Source organism: Pseudopipra pipra, chromosome 2 (genome assembly GCF_036250125.1).
Source record: "Pseudopipra pipra isolate bDixPip1 chromosome 2, bDixPip1.hap1, whole genome shotgun sequence".
NCBI classification, from domain to species: Eukaryota; Metazoa; Chordata; class Aves; order Passeriformes; family Pipridae; genus Pseudopipra; species Pseudopipra pipra.
In genome coordinates, this window is record NC_087550.1 from 80377632 (window position 1) to 80404505 (window position 26874).

The window sequence follows — 26874 nt, forward strand, 5'->3', positions numbered from 1 at the left end:
TCATAAAAAATATTTAAATAAAATGAAAATAGAGGTGTCAGTATGTAATGTTTCCCTACTGTAAAGTAGGGCCAACACATTTTTCACTTAATAGAGAGTTTGAGATATGATTTATTTGTATAGCACTCCTGAAAAGGTAGGTGTAAAGTTTTTCATGTTTAGAGTGATGGTTTTATTGCTATTCTGTTGGTAACTTTTAATGACTTTTTCTTTCTTTGTAGTAGTTAAAAGTAATCTTGTTTTACCTTTTACCTTGAGGCACAGTGCGAACACTGAACCTCACCAGCTGGGTACAGATACTGATGTATACAATTGCACTACACAATACACAATTACAATATTTGCAATATGGTTGATGGAATTATTGAGAGAATGCTATTAATGCTTTGAAAATGTAGGTTTGGGGTGATTTCTTAATGCAATGGTACAATAATTGCTTCCTTCCAAAGGGGAAAAAAAAAGGGGTAGGGGAATAATAAAGGAACAATGCAACTACTTTACCATGGCTTTTTACTTCCAATAAAACACATTTTAATGTAGTACATTTCAATTATGATAATTGCCTTTTATTCATTCTATTCTAGGCAACGGTGTTTGTAGCTGTGGAAACTGTGAGTGCTGGGAAGGATGGAATGGAAATGCTTGTGAAATCTGGCTGGGGAGAGAATACCCTTAATGCAGGGTGTTAAAGACTGAGGAGGTTTTTTTGTTTGTTTTTCTTTAGGCTGCTAGAACATTTAATTTCAGAAGTGCTCAGTGTGTGGGTGTGCATGTAAGCACACATACATGGTTTTAAGTACCTTAGAACACGTTTGAGGACCTGCTCCTTAAAGAAATGCATCAAAAAAACTAAAAAAGGGAGCAGGACAACCCCAGCTCTAGAGGGTGAAGTCATAAAATACCGGCCCTGTGGAACTCCTCCAGAGTTTTTTTTGTAAATTCAGTGGAACTGAGATTATATCTAAAATGCTTGTTTCTTTAAGCAACCTTTGGAAAAAGCATAAGAAAGCCTTTTTTAACATTATTTACTTGGTCATCACCTCTCCTTATCAATCTTAACAATACCCCTGTAGAGGAGTAACACTAGCTGAATATTTGTCAAATAACTACTTTGATTAATTTTATGGTGTTGGAAAAATACATTATTTGACCTTTTTTCCTTTCTAACAATCCTGATTATGCACCAGCTCATAAATTGAAAGAAGCTGTACAGAAGCCTAAAAAAACATTAATGATTTTTTGTTTGGTAAAATAATTATCTGAGATCCAATTACAAGACACCCATAAACTGAAGACCCAAAATGTTTGAATAGACCCTTTTCCACAAAAAAACTTAGTTTCTGTGGTTAATGTGTTAGTAAGTTGGTTATCTAATCTACATACTACAATACTTTCAAGTACATAACCTATGGGAACATAAGGAAGGAAACTAATAAAGATATAAATGTGTGATTGCCTATTCTGAATATGTATTCTGCAACTCATATATACTTCTATCACACTGTTCTGTGTAGTACAGTTGCCTCTTAAAAGTAAAGTAAATGAAAATTTGTTATATTGAAAATGAAAATATGTCACTTTCAGGATGAAAATTCTGTCTACTATTCGAAATCAATGTTTAGAACAGATTACACTGTCACACATGGTATTCATTGAATTTAACTGCTTTTATGGAAGTGGAAAACCTGTAAGTCAACTGACTTGAAAAATCGTCTGTGCTATGCAGCAGCTTGGTCTCAGCCAAAGACATTTGGACAATGTCAACAAAGTAATTAAAGTTTTAATACAGTAAATACAAACAAAGCAGTGGTATGAACAAAAATTTTATTTTTATTTTCCAATGGTGAAATGCTGCTCAGTGTGAAATTCACATTGAGTAATGAATGATGCACAACTATTGGGACTTCCCTAACTTATTTACATATGAGTCTCTTAATTTTTTGTACACATAGATTTGGCAGCCCTTGAATTCTTTAGAACAAAAAGAAGAAATACACATTTTAGTTTCAAAAGTGTTTACATTTTGTGAAATCATGATTGAGTGAGAAAATTGATTAAATGGCTGAAAAATAGTTCTTTTAGATACCAAACTGTAACACTGGCATTTAGGTGCCAAGGTCCTAAGAAGAGGTACATGATTCAGAAATAATGGAACTATGTATCAACCAAATAATGTATTTCCATTATTTATCTAGAAATTAGTTTTCTTTTAGAAAGGACGGTTTTGAAATTGGAAAATACAATGCTACAGAACACGTAACAGAATGCAAAATTTCAAATTTATTTAATCGCCTTATTATTGCCCCTTCCCATGTTGCTTGTTCTCTCACCCAGTTTTTTTTTTTAGCTAGCCTGTATTATTTCTTTCTAAAAATGAAGCCTGTGAAACCCATGTTCTCAGGGAGCATAATCACCAAACATCCAATTTATATATAAGTTCTGCAGATAGTAATGAGACATACATCCTAAAGCTGTTACCTGCTCTCTTGTTAGATAACCAAAATATCAGACAGAGTTCTAAAAGATATTGATACAGTATAAAGCTCCAAAATAAACTCATCTTGAAATTTTAGTTTATATTTTATACTTGTAACCCTTAAGCTCCATGGAACTGAACAGAAATATTTTCTTAAGTTTTAGCATATATGCATTTTGCCAACCCTAGTGTCTGGAGAGCACAGATTGTTGCTTTTATATATATTTACGAATACAGCTGACCTGAATCACCTTATAATCAGTGGGTTTTTTGCATATACATTCATCTGCTGAATCAGAGTGGAAACAGTGAAGGATACAAAGTTTTCCTTTATTTTCTTCCATCTGTATTTAGTACAGTAATAAGAAAATATCAGATAATCAAAACTCTTATCTGGTGTCAGTAGATGCTTTTGGCTTGTTCATGCCATCATTAGCAGGTTTATATATACTGTAGACCAGCTGTGGTATTTCAGATACTCATTCATATATAAAAGAACAATTCTTTAGCTGGCTGCAGTATCGTATATGATGCATTTTACTTTGTAATTTGATTTAATTTTAAATTTATATACTTAAAGAATGTAAGTTAATTCTTATTTCTAGTTTGTTTGGGTTTTTTTGAAAAAAACAATCAACTCCAACATTTTGACTACTGGACGGATTACACAGCCACAGTATTTCTGTTATCCAAGTTGTTTTTTATATTACATATGGAAAAAAAAATAGGATATCTACAACGGTTACTCTCTGTGTTTCATTAAAATGCAATTATCAAAAAAAACGGTGCTATTACTATAAACCATAAAGTATTAACTAAGACTATTAAAAATGTAATGTTCACATTAATTTTTCTCCAATTTTTATTTTGTGTCTTATAACATTGCTTGAACATTTCCCCTCTTCATGTTGAGGTAACTGGTGGTGTAACACCCAGCAGATCTGTTTTGTGGCTGATTTTCTCACTAAAAAATGAGATTGGAAAAAATAAGATTATTATTCCACATATGTGAATATAATAGCTGTAATATCAAATTGTTGTTTTACACCTCATTCTGTATGATGGGAATTCTAGATACATAAACTGTAAAAGCAGGAAGAGGCATAAGGAAGTGAAACATACTGCTTGATTCTTTACAGCTAGTGACCGTAAAAACTTTCTCCCAGGCCTGTGACAAAAGGCAAAATCAAATTGGATAAATGAGGATTTTGTACTGATTAAATTAGTAAACCTTATGAAAAAAATATTATGTCCTTGCTTTCTTATGAGAGAAAGAACACAATCCAGAAGTGTGCTGAATGCTTCTATAACAGACTTGCAGGATAATGCCTACTGTATATAACTTATCTGTAATATCAGCTATAAAACAACTGTGGATTGATTTGCTTCTATAAATTATTAACCTGCTTGTGACCCTTTTTTTCAGTGGCCACACTCTTTTTTAGAAACAGGCAGATGAACATTTAATCATGTACCTGCTCTCAATTTTTTGATGATTTGCCCATTGCTTCTTAGCAGAATGACATCTCACTGTAGCTAAAGGATACAGCTACATGATACTGGGATGAAGAAAGCTCAGTTGAATATTTCTGTGACTAGGTAACAGAACAAAAATTTTATTAAATCTTTAAAAATAAGTCATAGCATTTGCATTAGTCATCACCAAAAAAACCCCTCTTATTAAACATTTTAGAATGCATTGCACAGAATATGAATTTATCTAAAGGGTCATCTAAAAGAAAGAGAACCTTCTCATTTAGTCTAATTTTATTTGCATTCCCATTTGAATGGAGCTGAATAATTTCTTCTTTATACCAATAAACAGAAGGATCAGCAAGACATACTTTTACTGCATGGACCAAACTGACTGATTTCATATCTCATTGCTTAAACTAGTATTAAATTAAGACAAAAAGTTTCCCTACATATATATATATATATAAAGCCAGAGTTCTTAGTGTTGTGTCAGGTATATGCCATAGTCAAAGTGAATATCTTTATGAGGGTGAGACGGTGGGGAGAGAGGGGAGAGGTTTAGTAAGAATCAACATGACTACACCAGTTAAACTTTATGAAAATGACAATATATTAAAAAATCATTTGAGAATGGCTAAAACCCCCAACAAGTTAAGCAAAGGCTGTGTTATGTGAACCACAAAGCACTTAAAAGGAGCTAGAGCCCTTTCTATAGGCTCTATCATGTGAGCAATCTCATAAGGATTCTTGTGTATTTATAAAACTTTTGAAGTACAACAAAATGGTGCTTTGTTGAAATAGTTCATATCTACTTAAAACTGGATTTCTGAAACTGAAGATGTGATTGATTTTGCCAAACAGAACTGTAGCTGAAATACAGACTTAAAAAAAAAGGGAAGAGATAATGACTATATGCAGTGTTAACATATAAAATGGTAAGATGAGGTTAGATTGCTGTGCAAACAGTCTCTCAGAAATTAGAGAAAACCCAGAAGAATAAAATACAAAGCAAGCATGCAAAAGATCTGGAAGGCTGCAGATTCACAGGCAGCTGCACATGTAAGTACAAAACCCCCAGTCTATAAATACAAATTTATTCCATCAGGTTTACTATACAGTACTTTAGTAGTAACAGACAGTTGAAAACAGCTTTCACTTAAAAGCAAAATTAATTTTAGAGGGAAGAAAATGGTGAACTCTTATTCTGGAGAACAGCAAGAGAGGTATTATATTAAGGAGCTAAAATTTTCTTTGGCATGGTAAAGGGGGAGAATTGAGTTTGCCAACCTATTTACATGAAGTTTCACCATCCTGTGGGCAGTGCAGTGATGTTTTGCGCAGTCTACTTTTTACATAAACTTTTTTGTTGGTTTCATATATGCCTTCATATAAGTGCTTTATTCATCATTTTGAATCTGTGTATACATCAAATAAGAATAAACAAACTGTACAATGCAAACTCTTTGCATATATGTTCGTAAATTTAGTAATACTGACCAACAGTTCTTTGACAGATACAACCTACAACATGCAGTTCATCCTTGCCATCCTCTTTCCATGCAACAGATGAGACAAGACGAAATAAAAGGGAAGAAAGAAAGCACAAAGACAACTTTTTATGTTTAAACAAAATGTAATAATAAAAAAAAAATAGGACATCTATTCATTGGATTAAACATACATAAGAATTTAGCCCACAGCAACAAAATCAGAAAACAATAATTTAAAAAAATGCTGTATTTCCAGTATGCACTAACAACTTGCAGAAATTAAATCTGGCCTTAATTATAGACTCCCAAAGTGGTTCACAGATCATAGTTACTCAGGATCAAAAGATTAGTGTTGAAAACAATACTTATATAGGATCAAGCCACGAACCAGAACTTCCTCGCTTTGCTCAGCCAGTTTTCCAGCCCTGTCTCTCCTCAGGCTCTTACACTGGGGAGTAAAAAGACAGCTGGATGAGACATGAACTTGTGTATTCACTCCTCATGAATCAGGTGAGAGAGAATGTAGCCTTCAGCTGTATTGCCTTACTTGAAATATTGTGAAGTGCTCCTCTTATAATTGTAGGAAGGCCCGGGGCCATCCCTGGGACCCAGCTGATAGTACAGCATCATGGCTGCTGCCTCTCATGAATCCTACAGGTGGAGAGGAAGCCCCCAGCTCATCATGTGAGTTCCTTTGGTTTTGTTTTCTCAGGGATGGTGCATAAATCCCACTGGACCAGATAGGATTGGAAGGGTACACCAAAGTTTTTAATAAAGTGGTGTTTTCCCCATGCACACATATTTAGTGCTAGCAGAAAAGGGCACAGTCTAAGTCAAAGTTTCTTTGCATTTTTATCACAGTTTTAGATTTGTTTTGTTTTGTTTTGTTTTCCCCTACATGGATAGAGGGCTTCATGCTTAACTCATTCCCTCCCTAGAAAGACCCAACATCAAGCATTAGCTTGCTGTTCTCATAGCACATATACAAAAGGAAGTCTGACCTACAGAAAAAAAAAAAAGTTTATCTAGAATTTAGCAGCTTTACAGTAGCCTCCTTGAAGAGTTTCTTATAAAAACAGAACACATTTGAAAACTAGTATGAAGAGTTCATTTAGACTGAATCAGTTGTTCAGCTGAGCAGACAGGGACTTTGAAATAACCAGCAGCCTCTCTTAGGGACTTCAGCACAAAGATGTGGTAAAACAAATTGCCAGAAATACAGTGCTAAAAAAGGAATGGATGGTTTCCTCCTTTTTTGTCTTTAAATATCAAGGTAACAGCAAGAGGCCACACAGTTTTCCAGACTGAGATACAGTTTGATCTTTGCTGCCATTTCTGAGAAATAAATTCCATCTTAAGCATACAGAGAGTGCCCATATTTTTAATCTCCTGAAAGCCGGTGACTAAGCATGCAAAAACTTCAGTGGCACCTCTGTGGCATTCTCTAATTCTTCCCCCCCACAAGCCCACCTCACCCCATAACATTGGCTTAATTGTTCACAAGGGAGAAACTCAAGGGGTTAATGTTGTTTCTGGTAAAATGATCCAAGGCTTCAATTTTATAATGTTTTTCATTTCTTCTAGATTGATGTAGGAGAAAGTACAGTATATAGAGATCAAGGCAAGGCACCTTCAATCTAGCAATTTGGTGGGCATGTTATCCTCAGAAGCTGGGTGGAGGTACATACCGGGATATCAGTGAAATACCTAGGACTGGACTTTGCATGCTTAGCTAAAAACAAAAATAAAGTTTTGTAATATGTCCAGTTTTAAAATTTTTTTTAAACACCAGAAATATTAAACTATAATTTGTAACTACCCTTTGCATTGGTGCTGCAAAAAAGAACACAACATCCTTGCCCATGCTTTGCTAAGTAGGTGTGGAATTCAGCCAAAAATAACAATGGCATTAAGTTCAGTTCCTTAAAAACAGGAAAGGATTATATTTGAAATGGATTTAGGTAGCACAATTCTGAATAGTCTTACTTATTTTTTTTTTAATTGGTGGTGGTTGTTTTTCAAACAATGAAGATTTAGTAGATGAAAAATGAGCCTTAATTCAGGCCTACAAGGCCTACAAAATTCTTTGGACCCACTTTCCCAAAAGTGAGTGGGTCTTGCTCGCTGGGCAAGGCAAATGTTACCATTACCAGTAAGCCTGTGATATGTATAAAACACACACACAAAAAGAAACTATACGGGGATGCCAAACACGTGTTTCATAAAACTCCCCGTTGGTTGTGTTTGACACTCTTCCCTCCACTACAATGCCAACCTCAGAAGCACAGTATCTTTTACTAAAGAGTATTCACATTTAATCAATATTGTAAGCCAGAGACAACAATCCTATTCTTTATAGATATAATTTGTAATAATAGATTTTTGAAGGCTTCCGATTCCCTGATTGCTTTCAAAACTAAGCCACCGGCAACACTTAAGTTATAGAGAAACACAATCCCTGCAAAAGTTCACAAACAGTGGAGCGAGCAGCCTTATAAAAAAGGGAAGGAGAGAAATTCATAATAGCACAGGTTTACAGCATCTAACTAGAAATTACTTGATTATTTGTGTGCTACAAAATAGAACTTAAACACATGGATTTTGCTGAAAGTGGACTCAAAAAGGGATTATGGGCAATTGTCAGCAGGCAAGGTATCAAGTGTACTTGTGAAGTATGTGATTCACATGAAGTGTCACAGTCACAGAAAAGATATTAAAAAGGCATTCCAATATCTGGTAGGGCATTCCATGGTCTGAGTTTAGCTGGTTTGTCCAGGTGTCTTCTTGTTTTGGGTAGAGCTACATGTTGAGATTTATCCACTTGCAACAACTCAGTTCAGAAACAGCAACAGGCAAGTCGGTGACTTGCTGCAAGCTGATCCACAGACTCTGCCGAGAGGAAGTCTGGCAAGGATAAATCGCTCAACTGTACTCGAGATTCAGTAAGTCACAACACCTGTGAGGATCTGGCTATGTCGTCTTGCTCTTGTTAACTGGTTTGCCGCCATTCATTATTGCAGATGCACTTGTGCTTTTACTTGGAGTTACCCCAGCCTTTGGCACTGTTTCTCCAATATCATGCAAAGATGGTTCTCGATACATGGCAACTGAGGGGAGAGAAGAGAAAGGGAGAAACATTTTTAAGAATGTATCACATGTAAGAGTTCATCTCAAATAATTATCTATAATAACTAATATTGTAGGATGTTCTTCTTGCATACCAGGGAAACTATTTATTTTGACAGACACTTGTTTTGCATCACTGATAGATTTTCTTGATCCTCCAAAATTCTCATTTCTTCATCTCACTTAAAAACACAGTAGGAAACTACATGCTTGTTTGTTTGATGGACACTATAGATTTTTGGAAATTAAAAGCTACTCTTCTATCTTTGCATAAAGTGAACACACAAAAACGTAGATGTATATACACATATGTATATATATAGACCCCTTAAATAAACATGCAAGCTTTTAGAAGTAAAACATGATAAGACAGATTGTACTTAAAAAGTGGGATCATACAATACAGTTGTCTAGACTTGTGTTCTTTTTTAGTCATATTTGCAAGACTAGGCCAGGATCCAGTTCTACAAAGTTATGTGTACATCAGTCTCTCAAATCTAAGGAACTTGGCTATGATCTCTTCAGTTGTATCCTGAAGAAATATCCAGGAGATGTGGAGAGTACACAGAAGGTTTGGGGTTTTTAATTCCTCCTTTGCAAAAACGTATGCAGTAACCACTGATCTCTACTGAATGTAGAAACGCAGAAAACTCCAGATTGAACTACTAACTGAATTCTTAGAGGAATTAAAAGTTTGCCCCGGGGCTTCAGTTCCTATCTAACCACTTCAAATCCTTTGAGAAAAATACATGTATTCAATTACACAGTTCCAGCATTAAGCTGCCTTAATGATTAATGCTCTTGGATAATTCAATTTCATTTTCCATGTCACTGAATCAGGTAATATTTCCACTTATACCTAACTTCAGTAGCATTTATTTATATCAGAGCAATGTTAAAAGAGATGTCAAAGCAGTCAAAGGAATTAATCATCACACTATGACTTTGGGACTGGCTGTGTGTTGCCATAGAGAGCACAATTCCTTCATCCCTTGGCTAATTAGAGAAGGAGGCTGGAGCATCAAAGTACTGACCTTGATCTTCAGTGGTGTGAAGTTTCATAATAAATATGAAGGGCCCCATAGCATCATTAACTAATCAAATACTTGTTCTAACATTTCCAGTGACATAATCTACATCCTTTTATGGCTTCTAGAAGACTGAAATTTAATGTCTTCTTTAGAGTATATAAGGCTGGTTATGATCTATGTCTTCAGAATGCCCCATAACTGTGTTTAGGGCACTTAGTTGATTAATTAGAAGATCTTGATGAAATAACACTGTGACCTACACAACTATTAAGTTGAACAACATGAGATGGAACTATAAAGTAAGGAATTATATAGAAGAGCTATCATATTTGATGATTCTTATAGGCAATGAAACAGGAGCCAGGCCTAAAAGAGTTAACTGAGATATCTTGGTCTGCTAAGAAACTACCAATATCTAAACGATCTGTGCTTGTTCTGTTCTGCCTACTGGACTAGAGCTTAAAAGAATGGTAGAAGAAGCATACAATAGGCCTAGAGGTAATAAATTAGGATGCAGTAAGATAAAGTAGACATTTGAATAGGAGAAACAGGCCTGGAGCCAAGGCTTTCTCCAAGCTCCAGTGAGTGGATCGAGAACAACGGAAAAGTAGGAAGGTCAAGATGAGGAAGATGAGATGAGACCCCAGACTCACGAGAGGAAGAGCGGATCTCCCACCAAGATTGAGGGCCAAGAGAAGCACCACTCCAAGCCCCTCCTGAGCTCCATCTATAATCTGCCTGTTATTAATATGTATAGATAGCTGTTGTAATCACACAAATATGCATTTAATCATATATGAAAATTGTATAAAAACTACTGATTTTGTGTGAAACCTTTGAGAAGTTCTTTGTGGTGCAAACCATGCTTGCTCCCAGTGCTGTCAATAAATACCTTTACTGCTCAAAGATCCAAAAGTCTCTGAGCAGTTCTTTACAGCAATATAAATCAAGTTATTTCTATGCATTGTCTAAGCTTCTACAAGACAAGAAAAGCAAGAAAGCATCAACCTGAGTTCAAAAATGAAGTCAAAACTTAGATTATTCTGATTCTTTCTTTATGATGAAACTAAAATATTTAACAAACTGATTGTCTAATCAAAAATTTACTCAGACATATTTTCAGATGTTAAGTGATGAGATAACTTTCAGAATGACTGAAGCTATGTGTAGCAATAAGAACAGTAAAATTTGGAGTGCCATCAGGACAAGAAAAGAAAGACAGCATAGGTTTATAGAGGCTTGCAGAATGCATAGGATAAGACAAAAGTTCCAAGATATAAATGGATGCATTTTTCAGAGAATGTGTGACATCATTTTAGTGTGTAAGGTTACTGTGACTGTTATTTGCTTCTATCTTGGTTTAAAGGGCAACTTACAAAAGTTATGTACGTTACACCAATTGGCAAAGTAACACAGCATGATTTATTTCATAAAGAGACCTTTGTGTTTTGTATTAGAAAGCTTTTACTTTGAAATGCTGACATTTCATCCATTCCCTATATAACTCCCGATTATCCTACAATATCCATTATTTCATTCTGCCTAATAAAAGGACTATTTTCTCAGTGCAAGACTCACAACAGCTTTTGTCCCTACCAACAGAATATTTTAAAAGCAGCACAATGCACCTCCACAAAAGAGTTCTTTTCTTATAGAATGACCTCTTAATCCCTGGAAAAATGTTTTTACATATGCCCTTTCTATCATCACTATGCTGAAGCACAAAACTGTTCCATGAATCTTTAGGATTGTCATTAGTAATGGCCCCTGTGCAAGGCACACACATTCAGAAAGGGCATTTTAGAAATCGTTCCCTTTTCTTGTGAGATTTATAGGAGGGTCTACCAGCAATGGACTGAGCCTCACCTTCCAATGGCTTGGGTAGAAAATGAGCTGCTGGTTTTGTTTTCTTCACTCTATTTCCTTTCATGACCTGCCCTTCTTTGTTCAGCCCCAAGAACCAGGCCCTCCCGGACTCCTGTTGTCTGTAGAGCATGGATGAGTAGATTACATAATAATTTTCAAAAACGGACTCCTTGAATTTGCACTCTGGTGTAAAAAGTTCCTGTGGGAGGAAAAGTAAATGTTAAATGGTATCTCTAAAGTGCGGCTTCTGTTTAGTTAATTTACAAATACCTCTTGATAAGTTTAATATATGACTTATAATAAGGTTCTGCTTTGAGAACAGGAGTTCTGTCTTCCTCTGGAAGACCTCTAGGTGAACTTTCCATGGATGCCTCAGTTTTCCCATCTGTGCAAGAGGGATAGTACATTTTCAAAGTAGAAAGGAAGCTATACAGACATAAAAAAATTTTCAAAATACATGAATAATTATTATTGTGCTTATTTTTTCAGATAGGATATTCTTATAAAGATTAAGAAAGTCTATGCTAAAATAAATAGCATTAATGAGATGACAGTTGTTCTAACATGGTAAATGCAGCAAACTTCCTCTGGTTTACAACAACTGATATTTGAAGCTCAAAATGCTTCTACTAATGTATTAAGATATATATCATGCCCTGGAATCCACATGGCCTGAAACACCACAGGAAAATACTATTTTGATGTACAAATTCCTGGACAAAGAAAAATAATTCCTACTGACTTTCTCAGCATTCATTCCAGAGGTGGAATATTTTTCAGTAGTCACATTTAGAAACAGCAGTTGTCCAAAAACTTTCTCTATAGGTTAATCTAAATACAAACTTCTGCAAAGCAGTAGCAAAATAATAATTTAAACATAGATATATATTTTAATAACATACGTAACTGACAAAATAAACAGTGTGAACATACATTGAGATAGAGATTACCAAAATTCTTTGAAAAAACCAGCAAGTTAATAAGCAAATAAAAATACATTTAAAATATCACAAGAAAATAAGATTCTGTGTGATGTGATTTTCTGTGGATCCATCTGCTGAAGCCTGTAGAAGAAATAAGACATGAAAGGAAGAGGTAGATGCGGAAAAGAGGGAAAAGCTTATTACCTTGCTAAGCTTTCAGAGAGCAAAGTTCTCAACCCTGAATACTCTTTTTATATTTCTTTTGGTTATCTTTCCCAAGCAGTAAAAAAATCTGAAAACATCATATCTTTTCACTTCTCCATTCACAGTATTTTTTATTAATTTCTTTTTTTCCTGGCCCCATGCAGTACTGAGTTAACACCCAGCAGGCAACATGTTTTCAGGGTCTCTATGCCATCCCCAGCTGCCTATATATTGTAAGAATTTCACAGTTCTTTCTATCACAGATTTACTTTCTGGAAATCAAAGTCCTTAAAGACATAGCTCCCCATACCAAAAAGCACAGATGAAAGACTTTTCTGAATCTGCAATAAATGTCATTTAGTGCACAACCAAGTTCTTCTGTATGATGGGGTACATAGTGTTCATATTACCATGGCTTATGTTACCGCCAGTAAGCAAAGCTGTTTTGATGAACACCAGGCATACTATTAGCATTTTCAATTACGGAGCATCTTTGAACCTCAGATAAAAAGAATTAATGTATTTTATGCAGCAACAGACTAAAAGCAGTTGCTGTAGCATATGGGAAATGACTTGTGAGCCTGCCTTAAAATAGGTTGCTTTGGCTGTGTGAGCCAGTACACTTAGTGTCTATAGGTCACACTCATTCACAGGATGCAAAAAAAATTCTCTGATATGTGCAATGGGCATCTTTATGTACTACAACGTTTTTACCCCCTACGTGCACAACTGCATATATATATATATATATATATACACACACACACATACACACACACGTGCATAAATGCAAATACAGTTTGTAACAGAAGCAGTGAATACTAATGACAGGAAACACCTTAACTGCACCTTCTCCTTTGCCATGGGGCTTTTTCTCTCTCTGTTCCAAGACTTTAAGACACCTGTTGTTTGTGTTAGTCTCCTTTCTCCTCCACTGATTTCAAATCACAGTAGGGCTCAAGGCGACTGAAAATGAAACCAGAAGGCAGTGACATGCTAGAGGGAATGCCTGTTAAAACCTAGCACAAGTGTTTACATGCGAGTCATGTTTCTCAGCTGTTGAAACAGCAGATGCTAATCAGGAAATGCCTACACAGCTCTCCTCATTACCTACTTCACTGAAAATGCTACCCCCTGTGTTCCCCACAAAGTTTTACTTCCTTGCAAAGCTCAATTACCATAAACACTACTCCTTAGCCAATATTCACTTTTTTTTTTTGCTATAAACAAAAGCTGCTTGTCATTCTATATTCCTCTGTACTAGAGATGGTTGGCTGCCTCTAAATGCTATTTGTGTGTTTTACCCTAACAATATCCATTACCATACTTAAACAAGACTCTTTCAAATCATATCCCTTCTCTGAATCAAACCCAACTCTTTCCTCTTTGACTTCTTTGGCATGGGCCATATGTTTCTGACAGTGCATAGCATATAAAATGGTAGGTATTTACCAGGTGAAAAAAAATGGATTATTTCTGCGCTGTTACTTGTCTACTCATGGACAAACTAGCATCATTACTATTATGTAGTTATGAAAAGCACAGTAACAGTCTGATATTTTTTTTTTCCCCTTTAAGGAACAGTCAAACCTGAATACTGTATTCTGCCTAGAAATACTGCAGCTATCCAACTCCAGACATCTGGGTAGTAACAGCTTTGGGCAGGGTTTGCTTTTATCCAGTATATTAGGATGCAATTCTGCTGGGTTAAACTCTCAGTCAAAAAGTCCCTTAAATATATGTTACTTTAAAGTAGAATAATAATTCTACTGATGTGACGAGTATTCATGAATGAAAATTAGGCACCTGACAATTACTATACTGAACTGCAGCCATCAGCTCCTCTGAGGAAAGAGTTAGTCAAAAGGAGACTTTTGAAAAGTCCACCTTCCCTGGGGCTCAGGTGGAAATTGAATATTTCTAAGTTAAGAGTGATGCCTAAAAAACACAAAAGAAATAAAATTAACTCCCACACACATTATCCATTTCTCACATCTGGGAGTGTCTGAACAACAGAGCTCAGGTTACTTGTGGTGTCAACATGGAGATATAAGGAACGTTGGAAAGTAATTCAGATGACAATTGAGATGAATTCCCTACCAAGTAATGTCTTTCTGTCAATCAGAGGCTGAAGTCTGACATGATGAAGCTAGGCCTCAATGCCAATCAATAATATGGCACAGTAGCAAATGGCTAAATCAAAGCACAGGGGGTAGCACTGTATTTCTCAGTGAGAAAGGGAGAATGCTGCAGTGTGAAATGAGGTGTGAAATGATGAGATCCCAGAAAACAGCTGCAGTGCAGTGGAAAGGTAAAAGGCCTTGTCATAAACATATTTGTGCAGCAAAATCTGTAAGATCTTGAGGCTTCTCCTGCACGAGACCTGGAATACATCTAAATTGATATTTCTCTGACTTGCTGCACATTGAATTAGGTGAGTTAGACTACTTTCTTACAGTATACCTATTTGACAAATGCCAGTGTAAGAAAAAAAATTACTAAAGATTTCCCAAATATAGTATCAAATTTTTCCAACATTTAAGCTGGCCAAAAGTCTGCAGTTCAAAATGATCTTGTGCATTAGTTCCTCTTCAAATGGCAGAAAACACAGCAACACATGGCTACTTACCTTATAGATTAAGGAGAAACTTATATTATATTTCCTGTACGTTCAGAAGACATTTAGTGGATCTGGGCCTAAAAGCCCCCTAAAAACCCCATAATTTTTAAACATAAAAACAAGAACAAGCAAAGTTGGCAGAATTTTCTATGTGCAAACTGGCCACATAAGATACCAAGGAACATAGGACTTTAGCTACCACTACAGACTTTGTGGTCACTTTACTAACAAATCTTCAAAATATACAGCAGTACTAGCTGAACCTGGCAATCCTACAGATGCCCCATGAAAGCAGCAAATACTCCGAACCACTTTCACACACTTTATGCCATCTTCTGATGGAAAATTTCCTTAGTAGATTACAACAGTCAGAGAACACCATTATTGGCTCTTCTAAGCTGATGTTATTTCTGTCCTCTGGAAGATTACTAAACATGTGGACTTAAAAAGAAAATTAAAAAAATAGGAGTTGATATCATGCAGGTAAAAACCAGGGATGACTCTTCTTAAGGAAACACTGAGAGTTCAGTAAAGATGTCAGCATGTAAAAGCAAAATTTTTAGCTACAATTCCTGTCTCTCATTTTTAACTTTTTTAAAGACTTGAACATGTGAATATCACTGCTTGTAAAGAAACAAAACACAACTTCTGTCTAAATTTAGGCAAAATTATATTCAAATCAATGCTATTGCAAATATTAACACTTACTTTACTGGAATTCTAATTAGTGGGGATATTAATGGTAATTTGATAATGTAGCAATTATTTTATTCATTTACATTCATAAGAATCTAAATTAAGGTAATGAATAAAAGCCGCACAGCATACATAAAGACAAAATAACAAAAATTAGTTTGAACAGATACCTGCATGTTTAAGAGAATCACAGAAGAGTTATAGTTGGAAGGGTCCTCTGGAGACCATCTAATCCAACCCCCAATACTAAATACAGCCCGAATTTGGCTTAATTTTATGTCCAGATTGGAATCATAGAATCGTTAAAGATGGAAAAGGCCTCCAAGATCATCAAGTCCAACCTCTTCCTGAACAAGACCTTGTCAACTAAACCATAGCACTACGTATCACATCCAGTTGTTTCCTGAACACTTCCAGGGATGGTGACTCCACCACTTCCCTGGGCAGCCCGTACCAATGCTTAACCTTTCTGTGCAGAAATTCTTCCTGATGTCCAACCTGAACGTCCCCTGGCACAACTTGAGGATATTTCCTCTTGCCCTAGTAGTCACTAGTTGTCTGGGAGAAGAGTCTGACTCCCACGTTGCTACAACCTCCTTTCAGAGAGTTGTAGGGAGTAATAAGGACAAAACAAAACATAAAGCAGCTCCGATTACAAAAATTTCCTTGTTTCATAAAGGTTGCTTCGCTTAAACTAGAAGATATGGCCATATTTAACTATAATTTATTAAAGGCAATAATATTTTGTATGGAAAGCAGAGCACATGCTCATCACTTGCATAAACTTACCATTTGTAAGACTAAACAATGATGTCAGATAAAAGCAAATTTTAAATAATAACTTCAAGAATGATCCCAAATTGCTACTTATATACACTAAGGAGAAGTCATATATTTCTCTCTCCTTCTACATAGTAGCTATTCCAAGCACTGCCCAGGTATTTTTTTTTGATCACTACCTACAATTCAGAGTCATTGACTCAGTGGGACGTGGTTGAAATAGAACAAATTTTCCTTGATATAAGCATTTATGATATATAAATGCTTATATAAAGTTATTTAAAGTTGTACAACTGACTCAAAAAAATGAACTAATGTTTGTGAAATGCAGTCCATCAGGAATATCTGAAATGTAATCCTCACATTAGGAGTGAATGAGTAGAGGTTATTAAAAGTTGAGGGAAAGTTTGGGTCAGCAGTCTGGAAAAGGTTGCTAATTTTCAAAACTGTCTTTATGGCACTTGTGTGAAAACTAGAATACTTCACCAAATGCTCAAAAGAAGAACCACTAAAAAAGTGTTGCCTCACTTGAATATAAAAAGCAAAATTAATTCTAGAAATATTATCAAGAAGCCAAATTTTTAACCATGGATTAAGAATGGCTGCAGCACACCAACAGCCACCACATATTACAGAGTATGGTCAAGTATAATATCCTCACAGACATATAAAGGAGAGTGAAGTTAATTTTTGCTTCAGTTCAACTCTGAGCTCTCACAGAAATGTGTAATTTCTGGCTTGAGTACATCTTTGGCTTTAAAGGAAATGCAACGAGAATCCCTGTATCACTAAAATGAGATATTCAATCTCCTCACCACCTAATCCTCAGCAGCTATCTTCCCTTTCTTTGCAGTAGAAATCTGCTTTAAGGCTTCAGCTTAAACAACTATAACTTCTTGCTGTATCAACACAGAAAGACACCTTTTGTCTCCTGTACGGCATCTATGATTAAAGAAATCCAGTATCAGTAAGAAAGACAGACACACTAAGGCACAAGTGAGAGAAATTGCATGCATTGTAGGGAATGTTTTTTTCCAGTATGTTATGAGAAATTTTGGAGAAGAGCATGAGTAAACCATCCTGTCTTTGATGGTCACTTTCACTTAGAACAGCCACAATTCATCAGCTTGTAGATAGCACCAGGTTCTCAGCTAGAAAAGGTCAGCGTCAAGGGAAAAATAGGACAGTACTAAATAAAGAGACTGAAAGGAAGGATTTAACAACATAGCTGTTGAAACAAACCGTGATGGGCTGGGGAAGGAATTCTAATCGGGTTGCCTATGGATCCACCATTCTGTCTACGGATGAATAATGCAGGAGGCATACAGAGTACACTCAGTCATAGACCAAGCCTTTCCAAATGACAGTGGAATTTTTTGAAACAAGTTCATTCAGACACGTACAGTCATTTCTGTAGACAACCTTCTGCAATCCAAATGCCTCAAATAAAACAAACTATAAAGAAAAGAGCAAAGTAGTTATTTAAATGGCTGAGTACCCAGAAAGAACCAAGGAGGATGTTTTTTTCTATTTGTTTACCACTAATGAAATTTCTTCTCCTCTCCAATACACTGAAATATTGGATAAAGAAAACTGATCACAGTTTTTAACGCTATTGTTCGAAGTCAGATGGGATGGCATATTTTCATATATATGGTGTTTTTGCAGACCTTCCTGAGTATGATAATATGACATATCCATAACTATGTAAAAATGCAAAAGTAAACATAAATAGATGCAAATTCAAAGGTATTTTGTAAGGTTCACTTTAGGCTCTTTCAGTTCTACATGTTCCTTCCAAAAGATGTGCGAATTTATGAAAGTTTTAAATGGGTGTCACTTGCAAGCTGAGCAGTTAGAAAAAGTTGCAAGAACATTCAAGTTATAAGAAATGGCCTACTTTAGTGTACTCTTTTCTATTTCTTTTTTCTTTACAGTTGTGAGCTCGTTTTTCTACTTGCAGCCTTTTTTTATGACCTGTCAGTGAATGAATTATACCTTCTAAAAACTAACTATTATAAAAGACAGGGGCTGGAATAAATAAAAGTCAGGAGGGTAGGTCAATTAGAACTTCTTGCTAATGCATCTTTTTTAACCTTTTGCTGTTTTACGCTGGGTGTTCATAAGAAGAACATGGAAGGTAAGTTCAGAGGAACCTCAGTCTGAGGAGACTTGTGTAAGGCAAAACTATTCTGTAAAGAATATAATCAGTTCTCTGAAAAAATGCATTAGCAAAGTCTTCTCTTATTTTCATGATTCAATATAAGCTGCAGTTGACCACTGGAGGATAGGAAGTAAAGGGAGCAGAGACAACTTTCAGATTTTTGTTCCTTAACTCTTTTTATACAGCAAATACGTATTTTAGGAGAAACAGCAATTTCTTGCTTCTTTCACTGTGAATCTTTTTGCCCATCTTTTTCCTTCCAGCATGGAAGCACAACTGTAAATATTCAACAGGCTTTCCCTGTTTCCTTCCAAAGCAGCTTCCACATATGAAGACAAAAGGCTCGAAATCAATTCTCTGTTCTCCTTTCCTCTCTCCTTTTCCAACAAGAAGACAGAAAATGATGAATATCAAATCTGAAAGACAGACAAAACCTGACAGGCTGACAGGCTCTTAAATATTCTGTACTGTTTCCTGGTTTACGCATTTTCATTCTTTCATAGAGATGGATGCTTTTAGCACTGTTGCACTTAAACATAAAAAGTCAGTGCACACAATATGGGACACCCAAGAGAGTGCTGCCTGCCACATAATGTCTGCCCAGAAAAGATGACCCAAGAGCACAGTTGCCTTAATTTATTTATTTATTATTGCCTGAAATTATTAAATGTAGACAAAAATCCTAAAATTCTTGCTAGTGTATTATGTATGTTTCTCATGCAAATAGCAATGTTCACAACATCTTTTCGCTTAATATATTTTAGTTCATTCATAGATCTAAAAATATGTTCCTGTTATTATTTAATTTTTATACACCTACACAGCTGTTACTTCAAGTATCCATTATCAGAAGAAACTTAAAGTCCAGAGATTCACACCCAAACATTCAAAAGCTGTGTAGTGAATCAATGCAAAAGACAAAAGAAAATCCATTTTGTCTTGTGTTTTAGCTAACAATTAATGGGAAATAAAACGTCAGTCACTAAAAGGTATTTTTTTGGAATGGCATCACACCATTAACCAGTCAGAAATGGCGAAAGGAAATAAATCAGACACTTTTGTATGTTCATAGGACAACCAAGCTACCACAGGTTGCAGCCTGACACTGTAAAAGGATTCTGTATAAACCACTTTATCAGAGCTCTGAAGTGAGCAGGATATTTGCTCATGGTGATATGCATGCATCCCCTGCCTCAGCCAACCCGCTTCTGTTAGCAAAGCTTTTTTAGAAACTGAAATGAATTAAATGGAGTCATGCTTACAAAGACAAGGGAGAAAAAAAACCTCTCTGTTTTATTTTTCTAACCTACCAATGCCTCTAGAAGGCTATTGAAAGTATTTAATTGTTTGTTCCTATCAGTAATAACAAAGTAGTGTAATATTTGAAAAAAAAAAAAAGTAAAATCTCCCTTCTCTACTCACACAGTATCTATTTCTTGACTGACACTGCTTAGGCTCACAACTTGTACAACACACAGTTTGCATACCTTTCACCAAAAAGTTATTTGGTACCTCAGCTTGTGTATCTATTAGACATGACTGACTCAAATCTCATCTACATTGGATTATAAAGTAGAGGTAAAATTCTGAAATACTACACTCCACAGAAAACTGATATAAAAATACTCAGGGTCCTCATTGGGGGATAATAGTTAACATTTCAATTACTTGCATGTCTGATAAAAGTATACGTGCTTTTAGAACTGAAAGTGAGTTACTCTCTTTGGTTAAAAGCTAAATTTTACATTGAGATTAAAGGAAGAATTACACAGCTCCCTGGCCAGAGATTTCAGCAAGTACCAAGCAGTAAATACATAACATTACTCTCTGGGTGTTCACATCAGTGCCATGCCATGCCCACCATCACCTAAAAGCAATGGCCAACATGTAGATTGATCTTCAAAGGCCCTTAATTAGGGCCCTGAATTTGGGATGAACAGATCACACCATGAGGACATTACAGGGATGTCATTAAAGGCAATGTCTTCAGGAACAGCCTGACTCCTGCTGGGGATACATGTGCCTGCCATGCAGGAAGCAGGGACATGATGCTGGGGCAGGGAGTAGCCTCTCTCCCTGGCACCTGTCCAGAGGGTGCACAGCCAGACCACAGATTTTAGGATATGCATGGAATTGGCCACAGGGCAAGGCAGTGGTAAATTCACACCTTAGCCTCCCAGACAAAGAATTGATTCATGATGGATGTTCAACATCGTTTCCTTTTGGATTCTTCCAGGCAAGGTCACTTGTCATGGTGGGTGGGAGAAGGAACCTGTTCCTTTCTGGTTCATGGCTCAATTTACGAATATTTAAATAGACTCTCTCTCCCTTCACTGAAACTCAGCAGATACCAGACTTTCATTATCTTGGCCATTTCTTTATTATGCTTTTATTAGATTTCACTTCTAAAATCATGTCCTCAAGCAAGTTAATTTTGACATCTTTTTAACTTATGTGGAGTATTTTTTTTCTCATGTCACTCCCTGTTTAGTTCTCAGGATAAAGTCTTCTGTAGATACCACCACATTTAAAAGTAAATAAATTACCACTTGTATTTCAGGAAACATATTCTTTCCTGCTTCAAAAAGAAAAATTAAACAGTAAATGAAAAAAAAGGGGGAAATCATTATTTAATAATATTCTGGTTTACATCCTTTTAAATGAAAAGCTAAACACTGTGCAAAAATTATAATATTAGCATAATCTTATCTATTTTAATAGCCTGAAGATTCACCTGATTTGCTGAAATTGCTACCAGGAGTCAATCCTCCAGGATTGGCTCTCCAATGAGCAGAGTGCCAAATAGACAGAGCTGAGTAAAAGTACCCTTGAATAATTTATAATCATTAATGTTTTATTTGTCTAAATGTAATATTTATGACTCTCATTCATGAAATTACTTAATGAAACATAAAATGTTATGAGCTATAATTTATTTTATTAAAATGAAAATCAGGAACATTCAATTACTGATATGGATAATCTCATCTGAATTGAATTCCCTATTGCTGGGCACTCTGATTCTTTCTAAGGCTCAGAAGCTACAGGTACATTACTTACAGAACAACTGTTCTTCATGAAGAATAGAGAGGACCTACAACACTCAAGAGAGTGCTTATTATATTTATTTTTCATTAAAACAGCAGCCTAAAAACTCTCCACTGCCTTGGATAACAAAGCCCCAACCTGCAAACATTTATAAATATAAATAACCTTAATTAGTATACCTGATGCTAGGGGGATGCTATATATACTAAAATATATAAAAGCCATTACTATCTGAAGATAGGTACTCTATGAAGTATTCCAGGTATTTATCAATGCTGTTCCTGTAAGCAGATTTGGAGATAGCCTCACCTATATCTGCCACTGAGAAAGACACAGTTGGAAATCTGATATTTGGAACCTAATCTAAAGCAAAATGCCAGAATTGGAATTAATTTCTCTCCTATACTTTCATAATGAAGATATTTATTTTAAAGTGAAAACTTATTTCACAAAATACTACTCTTCATGAGTAAGTTAGCTGCACATGATGTGAAAGACAGTGAAGGGAATTAGGTCAGCTGTGCTGTTAAAATAATAATAATAAAAAAAAGACAAAATATAGCAGCTAATCTAAAACTAGAACACAAAGAACAAAGTTTAAAAATGGTCCTGGATTGTTTTAAAATTTTTGATGTCCCATTCTTTTGTTCCATTACATTTGTACTTTTTTCTGTGTTTCTGTTTTCTTCATACTACAAGACGATCCAACTTTTTTCTTGTGAAAGGCCAGATCCCCATTTCTTCAATGGCAAAAAAAATCACATTTGATTTGTTACAGAGAAAGCGTTATCATTTGATTCTGTAAGTCAATACATTTAAACACCTGTTCTGGCATAGTAGTGAGGCCTCTTTCCATTTGAGGCCTCCTCAAATACAATCCCTTGCTAAAACATTCCCTTCCACTGCCTCTCTCTTCTCTAAATATCACTGATGCCAGGTTAGGCATCACTGAACTGTCTTTCTGAGTCCATCTGAAGTTTGAATTAAATGAAGTTCCTCCTCCAGTGATGTGTATCTGTCTTGCTTCCTGTGCACCTCCTTACAAACCCACTGAGAGGTATTTGGATTTGGACGCAGCTTATGATATGAATCTAAATATATATGAGATACTGCATAAGACCAAAACTACAGGACACCAGGCAGTAAAACGGTTCATTAAACTGATTTACAAGAACTTATTGAAAGATATATGAAACCCCCGAAATGAAATAGGCAGTAACCAATCCACCCAAATCACAAAACTTTTCTATTGTAGCACTAAGAGTTTTAGATCCCCTGAGCAATGCTCTGTTTGGATTCTGAATGCCTCAGCGCTTAAATACATCAGTGATATAAAAGTCAGTCAGAGATGATGTATTAATGGGAGAAAGAGATGCTATTACTTCTATATCAGAACATAGCACTCAACTGTCAGAGGTAAGTCCAGGTTTCACTGGACAAACAATAAATACCACGCTGTTATTTGGTGCTCCTTCTTCCACATATGAGTACCCAAACCCACAGTGATCTTTACCTCTAGATGAGCATGGCACAGCATTAAAGACATCATAAGAATACTTGAGATCCTTTATATTTTGCCTTTGGTTTTGGATGTCCTTATTAATTTATAATAGGTTTCAAGTGTCTCTCTTCAAATATAGGAATAAAATTACAAAATAATACCTTTTTTTTGTAATCACAAGGTTAAAGGTACTTGGGTTTGAAGAAAGCCAGCATTACAACCACAAATTCACTCATAGGATCACTGACCTTCTGTTTACCCAAACCCCCCATCTACAGTGCCACTCCTGAGCCAGGCTGAGCCGGTGGTTGAACGATTTCTCGTAATTCCCCACAAGGAAAGAACTGGTGCAAGTTTCATGGCAGAGCAGTTTCATGAACCAACCTGAAACATCCTCTGCTGTACAGTGTAAATGCTTATCAGGGACCCAACAAGAACTATATTTCTGCAATTAGCACCAAGGATGAACACAACGCAGGACCATGAGTCCTAATACTCTATTTAATCCTATAGCAGATCTTGGTGTAAAATCAAGACAGTATTTAACATACATGGAGGTAAATTCTTTTATAGTTGCAAAAAAGGGATTTTATTGATAAGTAAATGAGACCCGAGTACTGATGAAAAAAGCTTTTGGAGAGTTGAGCTGAATTATTTTCCTACAAAATATTGCTAACAGCTACCTGTTCAGAAAAGCCCTACAGAAGGACCTGTGAGGAGGAAAAATAAGAAGGATGAAGGTATGTCCTCTCCCAATTAACCCTTTATGCTTACTACAGTTACAAGAATAAGAGTGGAATAATTGGCTTCCCCATTCTCCTCTAGAGGCAAAGGAGGTCCAGCTGTGATTTCAGAAGTGGACACAGGTAAGGGTGGTAATTGCTTCCATCAGGCCACCAGCTGTGCATTGGGCCAGTGAACAAGACTTAGGATGTGTTAGGCTCTACTTGGGCTGGTCTTGCCCTGGAACTTTGTTAGAGCTTGTTTAACTGTAGCAGCAGACTTCTAGTAAAACTCAGGTTGAAAGTGACTTCGTAAGGTCCAACTACTGCTTGAAGTAGAGTCACCTATGAGAGGATGCTGCTAATGCTTTTTTCTGTTATTATTTATATTAGTTTACTTTCTACATTGGTAGCAAGCAATTACTAGAGAATTTCAGCTCTCCTGTAATTAAAAGTTCTACTTCAAACAGCTGTTAAAAAGATGCTAAACAGTCAGACACAAGTGCTTGGAAGGAAAGAAAAAAATTAAACTTGATACCTGTTCTCTGTTTTCAGATCTCATAATTTTTATATCGATGACTTCCAATGACTTGTGAGGAACAGTGCAGTGCTGTGCCAAAAACAAAGTGGTTATGCATTAACTACTTTCTAAGCCATTTCCAACTCAGGCCATATTTGAATCAGACTTTATCAGATATAATTACTGTACTCTAACCCAAACTATTCAAATTTCAAATGTTCACTTTAAAACATGTGGAATTTCCTCTAAAATAAGTATCTCCTCCTAACTGAACTACCAAGAAAAAAAGGAAAACTAGAAGGATCATCCAGCAGGATCTAACAATCTCAGAGATCCAATATTATTAAAAAAACAAGAATGCCCAGTGAAGACAATGCCAAACAATACTAGTTATTCATGTAATTTCAAATCACATATTTTAGTGGCAACCCATATGCTCTACACTTCTGTAGATATGTCTTCAATCTGCTTCTCAAGAAAACCAAAAGTGAAATCTCAGCCGAAGAAAGACTTGCCACCACTTTTTGTTCGCATTCTTTTCCTGATTAATTTTATAGCTTTAGAAAGAAATTATTTTAAAAATATTTAATTAGTGGAAAAAATTATAAATAATTAATTATCTGTATATTGCACTTATTTTTGATTTGTGATGAACTTTTGCAGTGTATCAGCCCTAAGACTGCTATTCACCATATTGTTAATACCCTGTATAGTACCATAAGAGGTAGCGACAGAATCAACCTACTGTCCCACTTCTAATACCTTTTACCAGTTTTGAAACAACATATGGCTGAGGTTGAATACATTTTTGAGAATTCTGTTTGTAGTATCACCTTAAATTAATGTTTCCTTTAAATTCTATTAAGATGACACTTAAACATATGAGTAGTACTCTAATGTACTTCAATCAAAAATGAGTAACACCAAGGCAGGTTTTTGTTTTATATGTTATTAACTACTTCACAGAACTGAGCAAATGCTGCTATTCCCATCTTCCTGCTGGAACACAAGCAAAGGCAGATCCCGAGATTAACAACCCAAGATTGACAAGTAAAAGCAAAGGCATATTTGCATCTTTCAAAATACCCACTCAGATAAAAGCTTTCTAAGCCTGCCTAACACTCTCTGCTTACCTTCTCTTATTTACCCTTTTTTTTCTGTACCATTCTTTCTTCTAAGTGCCTGTAGCTACTCCCCACCTGTGTGCATCAAATGCCTTAATGTCACTTCCAATGTTCTGCAGTTCTCCAGGTCTGGGTGAGGGCATCAGCTGGGTCTGGAGATAAGGGAAGATACACAGCCTCCAAAAGCACCTATGCCTCCTGGGCCCTGGATTCATCAGCCACCCAAAAATCTGATTCCAAGGTGTACAGAAGAATTACCTTATTAAACACTAGCTTTTTACCCACAGCAATTCTCAACAATGAAATGGATGGGAAAACACAGACTTCTTGGCTATCCATAACTTTCCTGAGACAGAAGCAAAGACATTGAAACAATAGGATGGAGAGGTGCAGGACCCTTCCTGACATCTCTTCCACAGCCAAAAATCTAAATATTTACTGTGATAGTTTTTGTGCCTGGGACATGAAGCCTGTCAAGGATTTTGTAGCATATGTGCAGCAGTACATAGAGAAATAAGATTTGTAATGATTTACAGTCAGAAGCTAGGACTGCTGCCAATATTTATTATAATTTTTCAGGACAGAAAAATTACTATTTTGGAGACAATCACCCCATAATGCCTGACAGCAGATTTAGCTAACAAAAAAACCACAAAAAACAGGACAAAGTAACAAAGCTGTTATTCTGGAAGTGTGGGAGGGAGCATCTTTTTACAGAGCACCTAAGGAGAAAATTCTCAGATCAGAAGCAAATCAGAGTTCAGGTGTATACAATTTACAGTTGAGGAAATAAAAGAACAGTGGGCTATTGCAAAAATGGAGCCACTCTTAGACAAAGTACATAAGCAGCACAGTGAGGTTTTTGTCCTGCAAATTTCTGAGCTCTCCTGCCCTAACATATAATGAATGTAAGTGGGTAATATACTGCCCACTCTATGAAGACAAAAAAATTGGTCTCTTTCTGGGGCTTTTGGACAGTTTCAAAGTGCATTTTGCAAGAATAGCAATCCTTTGTCTCCTTCACTGAGCTAAAGATCATTTAGATCTCACTCTTGGTGGACCAGGGTAAATAAGTAAAATGAAAATTATTGCTCGCACCTTAAGAGT

The 26874-nt window shown here is 35.9% G+C and overlaps 2 protein-coding genes across 7 annotated transcripts in view; one reads left to right on the plus strand and one right to left on the minus strand.

Moving 5' to 3' along the window:
• Window positions 1-4893, plus strand: part of ITGBL1 (integrin subunit beta like 1) — a 139032-nt gene extending 134139 nt beyond the window's left edge. For both annotated transcript variants that reach the window (XM_064646098.1, XM_064646099.1), the window contains one exon: window positions 585-4893. In XM_064646098.1, the coding sequence (XP_064502168.1) occupies window positions 585-676 (92 nt within the window). In that variant the 3' untranslated portion in view covers window positions 677-4893. The remainder of the gene's footprint in view (window positions 1-584) is intronic.
• The window catches only part of FGF14 (fibroblast growth factor 14), a 401680-nt gene continuing 376616 nt past the window's right edge, over window positions 1811-26874 (minus strand). For all 5 annotated transcript variants that reach the window (XM_064646102.1, XM_064646100.1, XM_064646106.1 and 2 more), the window contains 2 exons: window positions 11466-11664; window positions 1811-8549 (listed from right to left, as the gene is read on the minus strand). In XM_064646102.1, the coding sequence (XP_064502172.1) occupies window positions 8413-8549; window positions 11466-11664 (336 nt within the window). In that variant the 3' untranslated portion in view covers window positions 1811-8412. The remainder of the gene's footprint in view (window positions 8550-11465; window positions 11665-26874) is intronic.